We start from the raw sequence: 21,260 nt of genomic DNA on the forward strand, positions 1-21,260 counted from the left end.
AGTGTGTTTCCTGTTAATGTGATGCGTTTGTGCTGTGTGTGGGAACAGTGCTCAGTGGAGACAGTGAGAGCAGAGGTTAACACCTCACCCCTCCCTGCCTCAAACAGACACACATTACAGCCCCTCTGAACCCACCGTCACACTCACTCATACTAAAACACACCAGCTGACGCTCTACTCAGTGATTTACTCTTCTTTGCTTTGCTTGACCATTAAATCATTTCAGATTTTTGTGAAAAACTGCAGTTCTGCATTAAATTAAAGTAGTAGTAAAAACCTAGATTTGAATTGAAGTGAGATTTGAACTAGAAACACAGTTCTAGGGTGTTACATTTTGGTTGCTAGGTGGTTAAGTCTCTACCTTCAGGTCTGAACACTACAAAAAATATTTTCAGTAACACTTTAGTTTAGAGTCCAATTCTCGCTATTAACTGATTGCTCATTAGCATGCATTTTACTAGGATATTGACTGTTTATTAGTACTTATAAAGCACATATTAATGCCTTATTATGCATGCATGGCCATATTCTACATCCCTTAATCCTACCCAATACCTAAACTTAACAACTACCTTATTATTAATAAGCAGTAATTAGTCATCTAAAAGAGTGCCATGATCATCCTAAAGTTTTCTTCGGAAGAATCATTTTTTCCCTTTGAATAAAGTTGATGAAGTTGTTTCATACCTCATTGGCAGATATATGTCTTGTTTTATGCATAAACTCTTAATATCTTAATATGAAACTTTATTTTGCTTATCAAGTAAATGTATCTTGATTTTAGTATGGGTAGATATTTGTACTGGAAAAGAAAGAACACATTTTTTTTTTGCAGTTTTTCATTTTTGTTCTTGGCAATTTTATCACCCACCAGGTCAAAATTATAAGTTAGATCACTTTGCAAAACCTCTTCTCAATAAGCCGTGAAGTGTAGAGGTATCATTATTTCTGAAGCACTACGTTGTGCACCAAAGTTTAATAAAAGTTTACTCAGATTTCAGCAATCAGCAAAAGTGTATAAAAAAGCATTTTAAAATAATAAACAAAATGAAATAAATCATTTTATGTGATTTTAATCCCATTAATTCTGGAGTGTTTTAGTTTATTTATTTTTTGAGTTAGTGTCAAACTATCCAGTTCAGGGAAACCATCAGGAAACAGGAAGTAACCGCCATTCCCTAACAGAGTGCCTTTCTGCGTTCGAGGCGACGCCGCCACAACCACTGGCTGCTGTCCTGGGCTGTAATTGAGGTTTGATTGTCGGTCTGGTGCGGAGACTCCAAGGGCTTCTGTGATGTGGATGTGGCCTAGTGTGTGTGTGTGTGTGTGTGTGTTTATCTGTGGCAGGAGTTCAGCGCAGCCGGTGGAGACATTGAAAATTATTCACAGCTTCTTGGTTGCTGTTTGCTGTTTTAATTTAATTGCCTGGTCTTTAAATATATGTTATAGTTATCTGGAAGATCAGTGCGAGGGCATTTATGATAGAGTAAATCCGTGCATTACAGTGTTTTTTCCACATTTTAGGGTATATCGCAAATGAAATCTGATGTAAGACTGCAAGTATCATAGTTTATATACTTAACTGCATGGTTGCTGATACCATTTTGTGTAGCCAGACTTATTGGATGTGCAAAAAGTGCTGAAATTTTTTTCCATATGTGGAAATCAAAGTTTCAGGTCAGTACAGTTCCAGCTGGCCAATACGTTTCCAAGTGACTCTAATCCAGGTCGTCTAGACCAGCCGGCTCTGGGGTCTTTATGATAGGTGCTCAATAAGTGTTGATTATTATTCTGAGAATAATGTATTAAGATCCATCCTCACACACTCATTGTGATCTGTTTACCAGGAACTCCACACTACAGAGAAGACGAAGCTGATCACACAGCTGGGAGACGCCAAGAACCTCATCGAGCAGCTGGAGCAGGATAAGGTGAGAGAGACGCGAACAGGACACGCTTCATTTTACTCCTCAGAAGGGTTCAGCTATGTTGTGTGTCTGCCACAGGACTGTTTATGAGCCAGCATGAACAGAAGATTACAAATTCCACTGGCCCTCTTAGCAAAAGACAAAGATTAATTTATCCCAGGAAGGATTTTTAAAATGATCGCAGTACATACTTCCTGTGGGTCACTCATTTTGTCACGTTTGCATATAAAATAAGCCTGGATATATTCTCTTTTTGAATGTGAAATATAACTTTTTATAACATCTGCCAATGGTGGGTGAATTGACCCAAAAGTATTGAAAAAAATATAATACTATTTTATATATAAAATATAGTACATGTGTATATATTTATATAAATATACACATGAATATTAAATACATAAATGTTTTTAAATAATATATAAATTAGCATAATAAAATGGGGAAAAATCTAAAGCCATATATCATATAATTAATTATTGGAACTTATATAATTTATTACTTTATTAAATCATGGAGGGGTCTGAAATTGTCATCGTAGGTTCTGGCACTGTGAGGGACATAATCTAAAAAAAGTATCCAGAAATCACAATATATGATTTTTTAAAACTATTTATTTGTATGATACAGCTGCAAATAAGTATTTGAACACCTGTCTATCAGCTAGAATTCTGACACTCAAAGACCTGTTAGTCTGCTTTTAAAATGTCCATCTCTACTCTATTTATTATCCTAAATTAGATGCACCTGTTTTAGGTCGTTAGCTGCATAAAGACACCTGCCCACCCCATACAATCAGTAAGAATCCAACTAATAACATAGCCAAGACTTAAAGAGCTGTCCAAAGATACTAGAGACAAAATTGTACACCTCCACAAGGCTGGACAGGGCTACAGGGAAAATGCTGAGCAGCTTGGTGAAAAAAGTCCACTGTTGGAGCAATCATTAGAAAATGGAAGAAGCTAAACATGACTGTCAATCTCCCTCAGACAGGGAAGATCTCATGACCTCAGATCTCACCTCATGGTGTCTCAATGATCCTAAGAAAGGTGAGAAATCAGCCCAGAACTACACGGGAGGAGCTGGTCAATGACCTGAAAAGAGCTGGGACCACCATTTCCAAGGTTACTGTTGGTAATATACACTTAGACGTCATGGTTTGAAATCATGCATGGCACGGAAGGTTCCCCTGCTTAAACCAGCGCATGTCCAGGCCCATCTTAAGTTTGCCAATGACCATTTGGATGATCCAGAGGAGTCATGGGAGAAAGTCATGTGGTCAGATGAGACCAAAATAGAACTTTTTGGTCATAATTCCACTAAACGTGTTTGGAGGAAGAAGAATGATGAGTACCATCCCAAGAACACCATCCCTACTGTGAAGCATGGGGGTGGTAGCATCATGCTGTGGGGGTGTTTTTCTGCACATGGGACTGGGTGACTGCACTGTATTAAGGAGAGGATGACCGGGGCCATGTATTGCGAGATTTTGGGGAACAACCTCCTTCCCTCAGTTAGACCATTGAAGATGGGTCGATGCTGGGTCTTCCAACATGACAATGACCACAGCCAGGATAACCAAGGAGTGGCTCAGTAAGAAGCATATCAAGGTTCTGGCGTGGCCTAGCCAGTCTCCAGACTTAAACCCAACAGAGAATATTTGGAGGGAGCTCAAACTCTATGTTCCTCAGCGACAGGCCAGAAACCTGACTGATCTAGAGAAGATCTGTGTGGAGGAGTGGGCCAAAATCCCTCCTGCAGTGTGTGCAAACCTGGTGAAAAACTACAGGAAACGTTTGACCTCTGTAATGGCAAACAAAGGCTACCGTACCAAATATTAACATTGATTTTCAGGTGTTCAAATACTTATTTTCCTGTGTGTGTGTGTATAGGTGTATGTATATGTATGTGTGTTATTATATAATATATTATTCTTGAAATTATTCAAATAAAATATTTTCTATTTTTATATAAATGTATATTATACCTGAAATATTAATGTGTATCGATATATAAATTACATTTTCAATAATAATATATAACACAAATGAAAATATAAATTGTCAGTTTCAATCTCTTATATTTATTTTCATTTGGTCTTAGTAGAGTGTTTTTTTGCACCATGTGATCATGTGACCATGGAAAGACCATGTGGTCTTTAAAATGTCATCTAGGTTGGAATAATTTGAAATATGGAGCACTGTCAGTCTGCTACTGAGTTTTGATCAAATCAATCGTGTTGTGTTTAGCATTTGACCTTCACCCTGCAGGATAGAGATGATTTCCTCTTGGGTCACATGTATGGAATGTGAAAGAATGCAAACACATGTCAGAAACCATTAGCGGTGCGTCCTCAAACTGAGCACAGAACCTGCTGTAGAGGAGCAGGATGTTTGTGCTATACTATTTGGACATAATCCGTAATGGATTAGCTGTATATCTGAGGGTTTATTTTACAGGGTCTTTTTAAAAATCGCCAACCCCACTGACGTCATATAATTAACTTTTCATGACAGTCAGAACAAAATATAGTCTTTAATTTTAAGGGGAAGATTTTCAGTTAATAAAGTAGATTTCATTTGTGTGTGGTTTACTACCTCTGCTCACCTACGGCATCATTTTAAAGGGAATGGTTATTGCTGAAACGAAGCGGCAGATGCATGAGACTTTGGAGATCAAGGAAGATGAGATCGCTCAGCTGCGCTCCCGACTCCAGCAGACCCTCGCACAGAAAGATGAGCTGCAGGAACAGAAAGAGAAATCGGAGAAAGCAGGTTAGTGAGACTATCTCCTTTTTTTTCCCCACCTCTGTTTCTACTTGTCCTAACAAGTGACACTTTCCCAGCGTTTGAAGAGCTGGAGAGAGCTCTGAGTGTGGCTCAGCGGACGGAGGAGGCACGCCGTCAACTACAGGTGAGCATGGAGGAGCAGGTGAAGCAGGTGGAGAAGGCCAGTGAGGAAGAGAGGAGAAGCCTTCAACAAGAGCTGACCAGGGTCAAACAAGAAGTGGTCACCATTATGAAGGTGCGCATGCTTATCACATTTTGTTTGATCACTTATTTGATCACAGAGTGCTTGTTAAAGGGATAGTTTACCCAAAAATGTAAATTAACCCATGATTTACTAGATGGATATAATCAGAGTTATATTAAAAATGGCCTAGCTAATCCAAACCTTATAATGGCAGTGAATGGCAGGCCAAAATTTGAATCCCATAGAAGTGCATCCATCCATTATAAAAGTGCACCACACGGCTCCAGGGGGTTAATAAAGGCCTTCTGAAGTGAAACCATGGGTTTGTGAAAGAAAAATATCCATATTTAAAACTTTATAAAGTAAAATATCTAGCTTTTGCCAGACCACCTTCTGTATTCAACTTATGCAGAAAGTGAAATGCCTCTTGCAGGTCAAAATGCTAACACTACGTCTAACGTCATACGTCACACCAGTTATTCTTCTTTTGGGTGAACTATACCTTTAAGGGGGTGTTTTAGAAGAATTTGTAATTTTTTATGGTCATAGTAAAAGAGGGCTAAATGTTGACTGTTTGTGTCACACAAAATAGACAATTTCAGTGTTAGTAAAACATGCAATTGTGCGACTGTTTTTCACACACCAGTATTGTTTGAGATGAGTTTAGACTCTAGACAAATGAATACAGCTATACAGGATTCAAAACATTTTGTTTTGCATTTCATTTTGCCTTTTCTCTGTCCTCAGTTGTACTTGACCTGTTTAAAGTTATTTTGCCTGGAAAAGCCATCAATCCACTCACAGTGTCACATCCATCCTGAGAATTGTCTGGATGAGCGTTTTAACGTCCATGACTGCAGAGTTCCCATGAAGGCTGTGTGTTTTTATTGATATGCACACCTTTAGTCTCTTCCTTTGTGTATTGGATTAGGATTCATTAAATAAATGGCAATAGTAAATCAAAATGAACCAAATTGATGCCACATTTACAGCCTAACCATTCTTCTGCATGTATCTGAGAGAGGCTTCATTTTAACAGAAATTCAGACATTCAGTTCTGTTTCATTCATCAGGACCATAATCCATGCAAATACAGTTTCGCTTGCCAATTATTCATTGAAGATTGAGTTGATTATTTCACCAAATCACGATGCTTTGGGGACTAGTCAACTGAGATATTCCAAATTCTTATGGTGAACCCATTGAGTTTATTCATAAAAAATGTTTAAAGATTCTCTGTTTGAATGTGAATTCATGCAATATGGGATTATCAATAATTTCATTATGTTTATTTATTATAATTATTCTTTATTTAAAGCCCACTTTCTATTAAAGTCATCATGTAATTTTTGCATTAATAGATATTTGTTAGAAAGGTTGCATGTTGGAATATCATACATTCATATAGGAATTTGTTTTTATTATACATTAAACTGAGAGATTTGTTAGTTTTTTTGTTTTGTTTGATATAGTATAATTGCATTTTGTAATCATTTTTAAATTTTTTAAATAATATAAGACTACAAATATTGTCCATAAATATAGCCTTTGATGCTGATGTGGCAATAAAAAAAGTAATACAACTAAATAAAAAGGTGATCATTTCCCATCCTCTGACCGTTAGAATTAAGCAGCCTGTTTGTGCAACCATAGTCTCAATACATGGTCTAGATCAGGGATGGGCCACTGTCCTGGAGAATTTAGCCCCCGCCGCCCTGATAAAACTTTCCTCCCTGTAGATTTCTAGTAGTCCCAAAGCCCTTGAATAGCTTGTTCAGGTGTGTTTTAAACTCTGCAGGACAGTGGCCCTCCAAGACCGAAGTTGCCATCCCTGGTTTTTCATTGCAGATGTTACACCGTGTCACCGAACTTGAGTGGCGTGATGCGGCAAAAGACAATATAACCCATGATAATCAGTAATGTTGTCTACACTGGATGCTGCACAACAAGACACAACAAATCCCAGACAGTAAACTGATGCCTCGTTCTATTTATGACGTACTGACAAGAAGGACAAATGCTTTGCATCCGGTCTAGTCGTGGTGTTAGACGCAGTGCTAGAGTATTTTTAAATTGTCCATCAAACTTGACAGATGTTAATATTTTGCCATGTTTTCTTTTGGTTTTTTTAGAAGTCCAACGAGGACAGGATAGCAGAAATTGAGCGGTTACACTCAGAGGCTATGGCTAGCAAAGAACAGGAACTGAGTGCCCAGATCAAACAGGCAGTGGTATGCCCTGATTTTCATTTCTGTGGTAACCTGTGATCAGTTCATTTAAATATTAGCTATTTCGATGTAGACATTTCCCAAGCTATTTGCACTAATGCTTTTTTATTTTTATTTTTATTTTTTTACCTCAGGAGCAGTGTCGGGAAGAGCTGTTGCAGTCGGCACAGGAAAGAGAACAGCAGGCATCTCTCGCTCTGGAGGAAGCAGAGCTGCAGAAAGCTGCAATTCAGTCTGAGGGAGAGAACAAAACCAAGGAACTACAGCTAGATTTGGAGTCTGCCAGAACGGTGAGTTTATATGCCACTTTATCTGTGGATAGATCAACAGGATATCCTTATTGTAGTTGCATGGTCAAATTAAGCCATAGAACCACAGAGTCAGCATGTATGAGGATGTGATTAAAAGCAATGCCATATTTTTTCAACTTACAATTTTAGTTTTTTGTGTTTTATAGAGAATTCAAGAACTTGAGAGTTGTTTAAGTAGCTCAGAGAAGGGTGATGCCAAGCCAGATGAACTTGAGCAGAGAACGAAACATGAGGCTGAAATAGCTGCTCTAGAAGAGGCACATAAGCAAGAACTGGAAAGGACAAAGACAGAACAAATAACAGATCTCAAACAGCAGCATGATGTTGTTATGGAAGAGCTCATGCAGAAACACAAGGTAGAGATTGAATCTATTCTGAAAGACAAGGAAGAACAGTTCCATTGCCATGTGGAAGACATGAACAAAAAGATGCTTGATAAACTGAGTGACAAACAGACAGAGATTGAGACCCTGTCTGCTGATCTCAGTGAAGTTCTGAATATTAGACAACAGTTAGAAGAGAGGCTGTCCTCTTTGGAGGCCACCAGTGAAACTACAAGACAAGAGTTCGAGGAAAGACTCAAAGAAGAACAAGCTAAATATCAGGCTGAGATTGAAGCTGTGAATCAGAATCAACAGTTGTTTGCAGGGATGGAAAAACTGCTGAAAGAGGAGATAAATCAGCTAAAGACTGTGTTGGAGGAGAAGGAAAAAGCACTAGAGGAGCATGTGCTCAGGGAAAAGACATTGCATGAAAATGGAAGTGCTCAGTTGGAGGAACTTCGTCTAAAGGCAGAGTCGAATAAAGAGGCCCTTGAGGAATCAAGATCTCAGATAAGCAAACTTACAGAAGAACTCCAGCTAACCAAGAATCAAGTGAAAGATCTTGAGCAAACCCTTGAGGCAGTGCGTAACGATTGTCGTGAGAAAGAAGTGTGTCTTGAACAGAAGACATATGAACTTCAGGAACTAGTGCAGAAGATGGAGCAAGTCAAGAGGGACCTGTCTGAAAAAGAGAATTTGCATTCTGCAACCTCCAAAACGATGCAAGACGAGCAAAACCGGTTGAGGAAGCAGATGGATGAGCAGAAGAGTTCTCACGAGAAGAAACTTGAGAACATTAGAAAGGACATGGATTGCAAGTTGAAATCCCAGGAAAACAAAATGGAGAAATTCAGGCAGAAAGCCAAAGAAGCACATGACAAGTTGAAGAAGAAGCTTCAGGATCAAGAGGAGAATGCCAAAGCAGAGTTATCTAAGACGGTTAAAGAGTTAGAACTAAAAGACCAGCAACTGAAGGAGAAAATCCATGAGATGGCACAAGCAAGCTCTGAGGGCCTCGGCACCGCCATGGCTGATTTGGAGGCCAATTACAAGGAGCAATTAGGCAAGCTTCAAGTGACTCATAAACAGGAACAGGAAGAGCTTGATCGTCGTTGGCAGGAGAAACTCAACCAGCATGAGGAGGAGATGCAAGAAAAGTATGCCCAGTCTTTGCAAGAAAAAGCCCAGGAGTTGGAGGAGATCTCTCAACTGCTTTCGGCCAGCAGGGAAGAAAAGGAACAGATCATGAAAGACATCCAGAACCTCAGAGAGGAGCTTGCCATGAGGGAAACCACTGTGCAGAAACTACAGACAGAGCTCAGGGAAGCAGCAAGCAAGCTGGAAAGTTTGTCTGAAGGGGAAAGTATCCTTAAAAGACAAGTTGAAACTATGGAGAAGAATCTAAACCAGGCCTTGAATGAACGGAACCTTCTGCAGGACGAACTGAGAAAAACTGAGGATACTAATAAAGAGAAATTGCAGGGCATATCTAAAGAGTTGATAAACACCCAACAAAAATTGAGTTTGCTTGAAACATCCAAGTGTAAAGAGGGTGAAGATCTCCAAAGGACGCTTGCAGAAAAAATGGATGAACTTAAAAATAAAGAAAACGAATTCCAGACACAATTGTGTACCATCACAAAAGAGTTTGAACAGTGTTGTCAGAAAGCCCATGATAATTTTGATGTTTTCTCTGTTGTGCTGTGTAAGAAAGTTGAGGAACAAGTTCGGTTATTACAAAATCGGGTTGCAGATAATCAGAATAAGGTTACATATCTAAAAAATATTATCATGACGAAGGACAACAGAATCGGCACTTTAGAGAAAGAACTTCAGCAGACTTTGGATGAGAGCCATAATCTTAAGAGCTCTCTTGATGAGGTAACTCTTCAGTTTAGTGCAAGTTCAGAGACTCTTAAAGCCTTACAAACCGAAATGGAGTCTCTGCAAAACGATGCAGAAAATCGCTCCCAAGTACTTTCTGAGAAAGACCTTAACATTGAGCAGATTCGTGAGGAGAACAAAAACATATCAGAAAATCTCAAAGCAAATGTTTTGCAAATCAGCAATCTAGAATCTGTCATAAATGACTTAAAGACCCAGTTATCAAGTTGCATAACTGAAAAAGAGGAAGCCATATCTCTGCTGAATCAGCAGCACAGTGAGGACAAGGAGAGGGTAACATGCCAAATGGGGGAGAAGATAGAAAGGCTAGAAAAAGAAAAGACCTCGCTTCAAGAGCAGGTTGACTCACTCAGGAATAAGTTCTCTGAGCTGAAAAAGAAGTTCAGTCAGAGTCACAGCACTGTTAAGTCTCTTCAAGATAAAGTTGCGGACATGGAGAGGCAGATTGCGGAGAAGGACGAACAACTTCAGATGCTCACTGCCAGCGTTGACAATCACTCCGTTAGTAAGTCCGAGATGGACCAGGTGCTTAGTGAGAAAGAACAGAGGGTTCATGCCTTGACCTCAGAGCTGGAAAGCTGCTCAAAGAAAGTTTGTGATCTGGAGGAGCAGCTGGAATTGCGGAAAAAAGAGCGAGAACAGCTCGCAGCTGATTTGCAGCAGCACCTTACCATTAGGGAGAGCGAAAAGATGGAGTTGATGAAACAGGTGCAGGAAGCTCAAGACCAAAGCTCTCGAAGTGGTGCCCTAATAGAAAAAACTGAGGAAAATCTTCAGTCTTTACAGAAAGATATTGAAACAGCCAAGCAGGAGCTGGAAGCCCAGAGGAACGACTTTGAGAGGGAGAAGGCAGAGATTCTGAATGCAAAAGAAGAGGCTGTGAAGGCAGCCCAGGAAAAGGCATCCTCCGAGACGGCTGGTAAAGTAGCTGAGTTGAAAAAGAAGGCAGAGCAGAAGATTGGCATGATACGTAAACAGTTGACTTCACAAATTGAAGAAAAGGAGCATGCTATCAAAGAACTGCAGATGCAGTTGGAAGGTATTAAGCAAATCCAGACTGAAAAAGAAGAGCGTATAAAGTCTCTAGAGGAAATTGAGAAGACAATGGAGGAGGTCACCGCAACATTAAAGGAAGAGCATGCAAAACATCTTCTAGAATTGCAACAGAAAGAAAATGAGGAAAGACAGGCCTCTCTGCAAAACTTAAAAGATATGTATGAAGAGAAGCTTGCCGTTCTTCACAAAGATGCGTCTGCGAAGGAGGAGCAATCTGCTTTTGCTATGAGAGAAACTTCTTCCAGACTCGAGGAGCTTAAGACAAAACTTTCGGAATCAAATGAACAGATTACAAACTACCAAACCGAGGTAAGTTGCCTTAAAGCAGACCTGCTTGAACAGACAGCTCGAGTGCAAGAGCTTCAACAGACATGCCTGGATCTTCAAGAACAGATTAAGGAGAAACAGATTGATGAAGTACAGAATGAACATGTTTCTGAAGTGCAAATGAGCTGTAGTAGATTAGGAATGGAGCCTGCAATGTTAATGACAATGGAAAGCAAGGACACTGTCAGGGACCAAGACGATTGGACAAGTCAAAAGGACTTGTTGGTGAAGGAATATGAGGAGAAGCTTCAAGATTTACAGCAGAGACTTGAAGAAAAAGAAAATCAGCTAAAAACACAACAGAGTTCACCTCAAGGAAACGGGGAGACTGATAGTGAGTGCCTAATCAACAATACAAACACCTCAGAGAATGATCTTCAGAGAAAACTGGTAGAGGTTGAGAACGAGAAGCAGAAGCTCCACAAAGATTACACCAGACTACAAAAAGATCTTCGGTCTCTAAGGAAAGAGCATGAGAAGGAGCTCGATTTCTTAAAAAAGGAGATGGCTGACGAAACCGAGAAGAAGCTCAAGTAAGATTTATGCTTTATTTTAGTAACAGGTGTGGAGTATTTTATGTTTCTCCTTGATGTAAGGATGCATATATTCTTCTACATTGTTGTTCCCAGGGTTTATATGGTTGTTAATCTTTTTTTTTCTAACAGGCTTGAAATGGAAGATATGGAAATGAAACACAACTCTTCTCTTAAGCAGTTAATGAGGGAGTTCAACACCCAAATGGCCCTGAAGGAAAAGGAACTGGAAGGTTCTGTGAAGGAAACCATTGGTAAGAGGGGCATTTTATTTTTTTACAAAGTACAAAAGTACCATATATAGCTCATGCTACCATGTTAATACTGTATTTTGGGGGGTACTGTGGTTATGCGGGGTTAGCATTGGTCCTCATTTAATTAAAGTGTCGTTGTGAACATTCGTTGTGACTTTTTTTGTTAGATGGACAAAGGAATTTTATATTTCTTTGGAATTATTATTTTTATGTGACGATAACAGCATTTCCCTATAGTATTTTGAACGGATTCATAAACACCTCAGATTGGCCATCGTGTAAACGAGCTCAACATATATAATGTCTGTGATTTGTTACAATGGTCAACACTTCAAAAACATGTTGTGAATTAGACAGCTTTTCACCGAGCGCTTCCACAAATGCACACGAGAGAGCATTTGAAAGCAGGCATCTGTCAGCGGATCCGTCTATCAGCAGATATATTAGGAATCAGCAGAAAGACGCCTGCTTTCAAACACTCCCGTGTGTATCTGTCTAAGTGCATCTGTCTGTGAAGAGCGTTGCTCATTGTGGCCAATCACAGACATAATGTTGAACTTGTGAACACAATTCAGAGGTGTTTATGAGTCCGTTCAACAGCGCCCACAATGGAAATGCTGGTACTGTATCATTTTTTAACTCTCAGTACTAAAATTGGTACTTTTGACTACACTAGATGGGAGGAAGAACATGATGAAGTTTTAATTTTGAAGCGGAGTAAAACAAAAATATTGTTGGAAAAAAAAGTACCACCAATAGTCTTGGAAAGCATTGTGGAATGAACAAACTTTGTTTTCATAGTTGGTCACAGTTGCTGATTTACTGGCCTCAGGAAATGCAAGATAAGAAATTCATAACTGATTTACCATGTGTTTTCAATCCTGACATTTGATCCATCCAGTCTGGAAATGAGTGTTTTACATTCAGTGATGGTAACATTCTCCATGTCTTCTTACTGTACTTTCCTGTTTATTGCTTCCACACAGAGAAAGCTCAAGGTGTTGAATCTGAGCTTATAACTAGCCATCGAGATGAAGTCAGTCAACTTCAGAAAATAATTGCTCAGAAGGACGAAGACCTAAACAAAATGGTTCAGCGTTACGAGCAGGTCCTTCAGGTACAGCAAAATAAAGTGAAACTCTAGCTTTTGTATTTAATTGCGAGTTATTGATAAATGGCCAGCAGATGCGTCAGATAATAATACTTTATAGAAAGACATTGGCACAGGGAAAATTTTGTGAGGAGTTTATAGCTTTTGCTAATTCCACCACATAAAGTCAGTAAGTTCAGGTTTCAGTTAATAGTGTGTATATCATCAGGAAACACTTACCTCAGTCAACTAGCACCTCAAACTCCCCCTAGAGCTGTAGTGAATGATGTAGACCTTATGCTGCTTACATCCATCCTAGAAGAGAAGTATGCTAACTATTTATAATAGGATTATTTCGACGTCTTATAGATCTAATTGTTTACCCATGCATTTTAAGACCAAAGTTTATTACCTGAAAATGAATGCAATATGACAGCATTGTAAAAAGCTTCAGACAGAAATTGCATGTTTGCTCAGACTCAAGAGTTTGTTCGTCTTGTAGAGTCGTGAGGTGGAGATGGGTGACCGCGTGTGGGAGGTGCAGAAGGAGTTAGAGGAGCTACAGCAGAGGAGTCTCAGCGGCCCACAGGTACGGCCTCAGAGTTTACACACTATGAGTTGTTGCTTTTAAATAAATGTTAATTAAAGCTGCAATATGTTAAAAAAAAAAAAAAAAAAAAAAAAAAAGTAAAATAATCAAAACCCACCAGGACAGTGTTATATATATTGTTCAGTTGAGTACTTACAATATCCCAAAAGTTTCCAACTATTTGTAAATTGTGAGAAAATTGCTATTTAACCAAAGAACCGGGATATCTGAGGGCTGTCAATTGCGTCATATATGCGTTACCCTTGGTTTTATTCTGCAGAAGCGTTTTACTCTTAGCTGTGTGAACAAGTGTCACAGCAGCCGCTGAGCAAACACACAGAGTAACGTCATAACATCATTTTAAACACACTCAGATGAATCTAATATGATAAACAGAGCTGCGTTACCTCACACTCAGACCGAAAAAGCAGAAATGACGCCGGTGACTGTGTCCCGTCATAATAAAAGTCCTGATGTTTGTGAGGCGGTGTTGCGTTCATCTTATTAACAACTCTGCAAGGTTACAGAATCCCCTTTTCAAAAAGGGGAAAAGGAAGCAGAAAAAATAGATAGAAGCATTGCTATGCACATGCAAAATAATACAATCTTCGAACATTAAATGGCATATAAATCAAAACTGCCACTGAATGAAATGTCGACTCAGGGCGAGCTATAGGGCTGTGAAGCTTTAGGGTGTTGATGGCTCCATCTGTGTTTTGATCGTCATTCTGAATCTCGATGTTGCATTTGGCAAAAAACAATTTCCTCAGATATTTGCTCAAAATGTAGCTTTTTTTATGAAACTTCCACTTTGAAGTGTTGATTAAAAAAAACGAATGCATGAAGCTAGATTTTTTTTCCCTTTTTATAAGGCAAGAGACTCTGGGTGCCATGAAAGTTTTTTTTTTTTTTAATTGCTGGTGGAGAAATAGTTAAACCTAAAATAAAAACTATAAATAAAATGTGGACAGTCGTCTTTGCTTCTGGGTTACTATGAGATAATTTTGATACCCAAGTTTCCAACAGAACGTTTGCCGCTGTTACTGGTATTATTTATTCTTTCCACAACTGCTAAGGATCATGTTAGTTATTTTTAAGTTATTTGAAGCAAATTGTGTGTGTTATGCACAGCAAAAATTTTAGGTATTTGACCGAAATTCCAGAACAGCAAGCTGACTATCTAGTGCAGTTGTTTATAATATATGGCTATTAACAAATGGAATGCTATATTTTATTTTAAATTAAATACCTTCAATACATTTAGGCTTTAATATTATTTTCCCAATAATTAGTAAAAAAAAACCTGGTATCTTCCATTCTGACATCAAAGCATTTGAACAAAATGAGCTCATAATCACGACTTCCAAAGTGGGAAGTAGAACATTTCCAACAGCCCGTGAAGGCAGCATAAGCATTAAAGGAACAGTAAGAGTAAATAATGTGAAAAAAGTCATATTTTGGCAAACTGTTCCTTTTAAAAAGGTAATTCTTTATCAGCTTCTCACTTTCTTTGTCTGTTCATGGATGTCAGACACCTGTGCTGCTGTTCACGATGAGACCAATCTTTAGGAGCGCAATTGCTTTCTTATGATGAAAGTCTTTGTTGTATTCCTCATAAATGATCAAAGCTGAATGAATGAATATACATTTAAATCATAGAATCAAAAAAGTTGAAATGCCAAATCAATTTTACCAGTGTTACATTTCATTGGATTCAATATTTAATTAACCCCAAAAGTTAACCCTGATAGCCAAGCCTTACAATAGCTACAGTCTTAGACTCTTGTCACAAGATATATTTTTAAAAGGTTTATTCGCATGCTCTCAGTTGCAGTAGGATACTCTCACTCCAGAAGAGGCCATAGGAATGAATTTCCTGAAAAGGTTTGGAATGTATCCCTGAGAAAGAGGCCTTAAACAGTCTCTGTTCTCAATTAACCCCTCTGAGAGCATCCTGAGCTGTTAGATTTATGCCATAGTGCGCTCTCAGGCGAGCAGTGCATGCATGGAAAGAGGCAAAAAATTGTGCCTTGTTCAGGATAAAGCGGTCCTTGTGTGTTCGGTGCAGATGCAAAGCGCTGAGAATCACACAGTGCACCTCTAGAGTCCATGCTGCATTTTTGCAGTCTGATGTCAGCGGTTTTCTGCGGGCAAACACCACAAATTCCAGTTATAATTGATTGTTTGTTAATATTTATGTGCAATGATGCAGTCATGTGACCTGCTGTTTCTGTGTTGTGTTTCAGGGGCTTGATGAGTTAAAGGTAGGTTTTATTTTCATCCATTTGTCTGATTAACTTCAATGGCAGTTTTTGAAAGTCTAACTTGTAGACTTTATTTTAAAGTTGGCTGATATAGCCAGAGAATGCAGCCTTGCTGAATAAAACTTTTTTTTAAATGTTTAAAAGCTAGCATACGCAGTGTCTTTGTTTGAAAAGAACACCGCATTAAATCGCTGTTCTTTTGAACTTTCTATTCATAAATGAATCTTGAAAAAGTAGCATGATTTCCACAAAAACATTAAGCAGCACAACATAAATATAATATGTTTCTTGAGCGGTAGATTAACATATTAGAATGATTTCTGAAGGATCTGGAGTGATAATGCTAAAAATTCAGCTTCTGATTGTAAAAATACTACACTTACTTTCCTATTTTTACTTATGTTTTTGATAACCCTTGGTGAACATAGGAGACCATGTACAGTAAGTCTGAATTGTGGTGTTCCTCCACATGTTCCTCTTGTTTTGTTTACATTTTGACCTAGTCTTTTTCTTTTTTTCCCAATCAGGTTCAGCTGGCAGAAAAGACGACCATGTTGAGTGAGGCCAGGCTAAAAGAGCAGGAATACCATGACAGGGTAAGTGAAGAGGTATAATAATAGAACGTTTAGCAGAGTGGATGTCTGTACTGCTAAAGCGGGTGTTATTTTCCATTTAGCTAGCTATAATCCGTGTTGACAGTTTAACTAACTTTAACTAGCTTGCTCAGCAGGATTCTTTTGCAGTAGTTGACCTGAATGAGAAAACTGACTGTAGAAAAAGACAGCACTGAGAAGGACGAGCTTCTGTTTGCATGTTTGCAGGCCTAAGAAGTGTTTAGCACACAAAGACAATGTAGAAGGCAAAGCGAAAGAATGAAAGGAGCGTTTAGCAACCCGTCACATTCCCATAGCTCCTGCACTCCTTCAGCTGTGTAAAACCAAAATCAGATTAGATTCATTACACTGCACATCTGTTTACTCTTACTTCAACTTTACAAACAGTTACAGCAATGCTCATGCTGTTTCTCTTACCCCACACGAATGCAAACTCACACAAGAGGTGAACATACTGGACATGCCTTTATTTTATAACCCGGCTTCACCCCGGGCCATACATTGTTGTTAATTTGGGGACTGGGGGAAGTTATTACAAAAAATGGCAAATTTTAAGGCTATGCCTACATTAATCTAGATGCATTTGAAAACAGCATTTTCATTTCAAAGCGCTCTCCATCCATATTAGCATTTCAAGCGTTTTCCCCCCAAAAAAAGTCCTTTAATCATCAAACTATGCATCCATAAAGAGTAATAAAAACTCACTGAGATGATCCAGAAAGACCAGACATAATAATGTTTTTCTCATGCTGTTCTTCTTTCGTGATCATTTTATTAGCAAAATATCTCACGACTTATTGTTAGTTAGTTGGTTAGTTAGTTAGCTAGTTAGTTAGTTAATATAAACATGGGTTTATGAATAGTATAAACACACCAGTATAAACATGTGTACAATATGCATGACATGACAAAACACACGTCGTCATTTTTGAATATCTCTGTTATCACAGTCTACACTGCACACATTTTTCAAATTAAGCCGGATAAGTGTAGCCAAAGTTCGCAGTGGGATTTCATGACTAATTATTATGCCTGATTGCATTTTCTTGTTTTCTATTTTAATTATTTTTAAAACCTATATGGATCTATGGACACCAGCTTAAAAGTGCAGTGTGTATAATTTAGTGGCATCTAGTGATGAGGTTGTGAATTGCAACAATCCACCGCTCACCCCTCCTTTTCGGAGCACATAGAGAAGCTACGGTGGCCGACACAGGGCAAATATGTCGTCTGAGACAGCAGAGAGTAGCTAATTTGTCTGTTTAGGGCCACTGTAGAAACATGACGGCGCAAAATGGCGATTTGACTTTAAGGGACCCGCGGTGTGTGTAGATAGAATTGGCTCCTTCTAAGGTAATAGAAATGCAACGGTTCATTATGTAAAGTCTTTATTCATCACTGAAAACTTAGTTATGTTGATTATATTGCATTTCTGTCAATAGATCCTACTAAATATTACACACTGGACCTTTAAGTTTACTTCAAAGATCACTTTTGCCCTGTATTTATTTTCAATAATGATATTTACTCTTAATTTATTTTCAGATTCATGCTCTGGAAGACAAAATAAGACGCTCCCATAAAAACACAGTTGTGACTCACCTGGGAAGCACATATAGAGGTACATAATCATAAACATTTTCTATAAAGTTGGCTATATCATCTGGGGGTAAGCAGAACAATGGTTCTAAAGCCAGCTGTTATCCAGATGTCATTTACTGTCTTATTTATCTGTTTGTAATATGAATTTGTTTTTTTTTAGCTGCCTAGTGACTGTAAAATGCTTGTCAAGTATCTCCTGTAGCTCCCAGAGGTTAATGAATAATGTGGCACACTGACCCTTGACAGACAAACCTCAGCTTCATTCTCAGTGGCTCGGAGCGATCAGTCACCGCAGGAGAGCCGCGCTTTAACACCCCGCTATCAATCACGCACATATGCAGACCTTAAACATATGGGCAGCTAGAGAGCAGTGTAGAGAAAGCTGCCCCTCCACAGCCCTTCCCTGCTGGTGTAATAAAGAGCTCATCTCTGAATCTAATGGTTTTCACAGACCATGTTTCTCCCCAGTTCCCACAAATGACCCCAGATTCAGACCGTCATCTCTAAGATCTGCTGCTTCTTTTATACTCGCATTGTTTCGACAAGAGCAGCGTCAACATCAGTACCAAAATAACATAGTTTGTGTTAGAATCTGTGGAGAATATCATATGAGCTTTTGGAAACAAAAAGTTATAAGTTAGAGCAATTCACATTACATACATACATACATACATACATACATATATACATACATATACACACACTTACTGTTCAAAAGTTTAGGGTATATTTTTTTTGCAAGAAATTCATATATTTAGTCATAAAACATGCATTAAATTGACTAAAAGTGACAGTAAAGCATTTTGTAATGTTATAAAAGATTTCTATTTAAAATAAATGTTATTTTTGAACTTTCTAGTCTAGGACTTTCTAACTTTCTGGTTCTTTTGAACTTTCTAGTCATCAATGAATCCTGGAAAAAAAAAAATATTAACTGTTGTCAACATTGATCATAATCATAAATATTTCTTGAGCATCAAATCATCTTATCAGAATAATTTCTGAAGGATCTTGTAACGCTAAAGACTGGAGTAATGATGATAAATTCAGCTTTGATCACATTAATAAATTACATTTTAAAACAAACTCGCATAGAAAACAGTTTTAAATTGTAATAATATTTCACAATATTACTGTTTTTACTGCATTTATTATCAAATAATTGCAGCCTTGGTGAGCAAAAGTAAAAATAAAATAAAAAAATCAACTCTTTCTCTTAGCATCATTAATTTTTTCAAAGCTTTTTGTAATGCGTTCTGGAGTTACTTTATCTGCAAAATAAACATGAAATGCTGAATTTGTCCCAAAGATGACATAATCTTAAAACACTGTCTATGAAGCCTTAGAAATGAACTAAGAAATTAAGATAAAGTAAGTTCCTAGGTTTTGAAACTTGAGCTCTAATCATCATCTCTCCTTATAAACAACATTACATTTCCAAAATAAATTCCCAAATGAGAAATGCAACTAAACAAACCGTCTGTTTATACAAACAATCCCCGTCCATTTATCCTTCAGCTTATCTGTGTGGCCTCTACATTAAAGGGACAGTCTGTTTGACCTTCTGACTGCCTCACCCTGCCATAAACGCTCATTCACAAGACACACTGTCTCAGAATCTGCCCAGAGACGACCTGTTTACTCTTTGATGAAGTATTGAAATGATTTATGGTGACTATTCATCGATTTCTATATTATTTATGGATGTGTATGATTATTCAGTCAACATTTCAAGCATGTGCTAACAGTTGTCGTAAACCAGGCCCTCTGTATTGTTTTGGAGATGCGACCAATGTGGCTCGTGTTTCGTCCCCGTTGGCCCAGCTGGGCTGTCCTGAGGTCAGTCAGACAGGTCGGGTTATTTATTAGCTCCTCATTTCTCCATGCTTCCTGATCAAAGGCCTATTTGGGTTTCAGCGGCACCATGAGTTCCAGCTCTCTCGATCAAGCTGTCTGTTCCTGGACGTTCAGCCACCCCAGTGTCTTCAGCACTGGTTAAATGGACTTTCCAGAGAGAGACGCACGGCTCCTTCTGCTAATTGTCAGTCAGTCACAGGTTTAATGAGGCAAGAAGGCTGTCGTAATACAAACAGATCACTGTGCCTTCTGTGCTGTTTGTGCATGCTAGATACTGTAATGCATATTTCAAAATAATGATTTCATAATTGCTTAATCCTTACATCACTGCAATGAGACATTACTGAAGATTTACTGTACTACATCTGGGGTGCTTTGAATGCTTATGATGTTTACCACATGTGCACATTCTATTCAGAAAAAAACTTTCACAAGTTTGGGGTCTGTAAGATATACGTTTTATGAAATGTTAAGCATAGTGTTTGTACTCACATGTGATTCTAAAGTTGTGGTGATCTCGTAGGTATTTTACGTCATGTTTTCCATGGTGTCAACAGGGCAGAAACCTGCCCACCCATCGCCGGCTTTATTACATGCTTTTTAAAAATACCTCAAGTTAGTTTTTGTTCATTCACGGCCTCGACGTCTCCTGTTACGTTTCTGCTCTCACTTCTTTATCCATTAAAAGCAGGGAGGAAAACGGAAAGGCCCCCACCTAGATTGAGCCAAAGCTTCTTGTATTTAACCACAATGCTGTCATTATAGTGTTTCCAGTGTTGCTGCGAGCTGGCACCCTTAACTACTGTGACTGGAAGTGAGGCGCGTCTAGCGCTCTGATTTACGGACTGATTATTACCACGCAGAGGTCGCGGGGGTGTGTTTAATGAATGCATCGAGTGTATGAATGCATGCTTATCTTATTGATGTCAAAGCTGAGGAAAATTGTCCTCAATCACCAGTGGCGGTTCTAAAAGATTAACTCATACTGATATTCATTCTTCAGATTTGAAACCATTAAACCATCCTAAAATCAAGTTTTTAAATATAAAACTCAAGTTCAATTTGCCAGTTGCAACACACATTTTTCGTTTTATCTGAACATGTTGAATGGAAGTTTGTTTTCGCTACAGAATAAAAACTTTTTCTTGTAATTGCGAGGTTAAATCTCAGAATTGCTCAGAAATGTCAGAATTGCGACTATATTCTGTTTTCTGTATTGCGACTATATTCTACAATTCTGAATTTATTGCGAGTTTATATCTTGAAATTCTGGCTTTATAACTTGCAGTTGTGAGTGTTTTTTTTTCAATTGCATGTTATAAAGTCAGAATTTTGAGATATAAACTCGCAATAAAGTCAGAATTAAAGGATAAATTTTGTCAAAATTCTGACTTCTCTTCTTAGAA

The 21,260-nt window shown here is 38.3% G+C and overlaps 1 protein-coding gene across 1 annotated transcript in view; it reads left to right on the plus strand.

Annotated features, from left to right (window-relative positions):
* The window catches only part of LOC137045534 (golgin subfamily A member 4-like), a 33,450-nt gene that overhangs the window by 6,368 nt on the left and 5,822 nt on the right, over nucleotides 1-21,260 (plus strand). The window contains exons 7-18 of the mRNA XM_067422228.1: nucleotides 1,848-1,931; nucleotides 4,555-4,702; nucleotides 4,774-4,952; nucleotides 7,034-7,132; nucleotides 7,264-7,419; nucleotides 7,587-11,584; nucleotides 11,717-11,838; nucleotides 12,825-12,955; nucleotides 13,431-13,517; nucleotides 15,764-15,781; nucleotides 16,309-16,377; nucleotides 17,941-18,016. Of these exons, the coding sequence (XP_067278329.1) occupies nucleotides 1,848-1,931; nucleotides 4,555-4,702; nucleotides 4,774-4,952; nucleotides 7,034-7,132; nucleotides 7,264-7,419; nucleotides 7,587-11,584; nucleotides 11,717-11,838; nucleotides 12,825-12,955; nucleotides 13,431-13,517; nucleotides 15,764-15,781; nucleotides 16,309-16,377; nucleotides 17,941-18,016 (5,167 nt within the window). The remainder of the gene's footprint in view (nucleotides 1-1,847; nucleotides 1,932-4,554; nucleotides 4,703-4,773; nucleotides 4,953-7,033; nucleotides 7,133-7,263; nucleotides 7,420-7,586; nucleotides 11,585-11,716; nucleotides 11,839-12,824; nucleotides 12,956-13,430; nucleotides 13,518-15,763; nucleotides 15,782-16,308; nucleotides 16,378-17,940; nucleotides 18,017-21,260) is intronic.

Source organism: Pseudorasbora parva, chromosome 17 (assembly GCF_024679245.1).
Source record: "Pseudorasbora parva isolate DD20220531a chromosome 17, ASM2467924v1, whole genome shotgun sequence".
Lineage (NCBI taxonomy): Eukaryota > Metazoa > Chordata > Actinopteri > Cypriniformes > Gobionidae > Pseudorasbora > Pseudorasbora parva.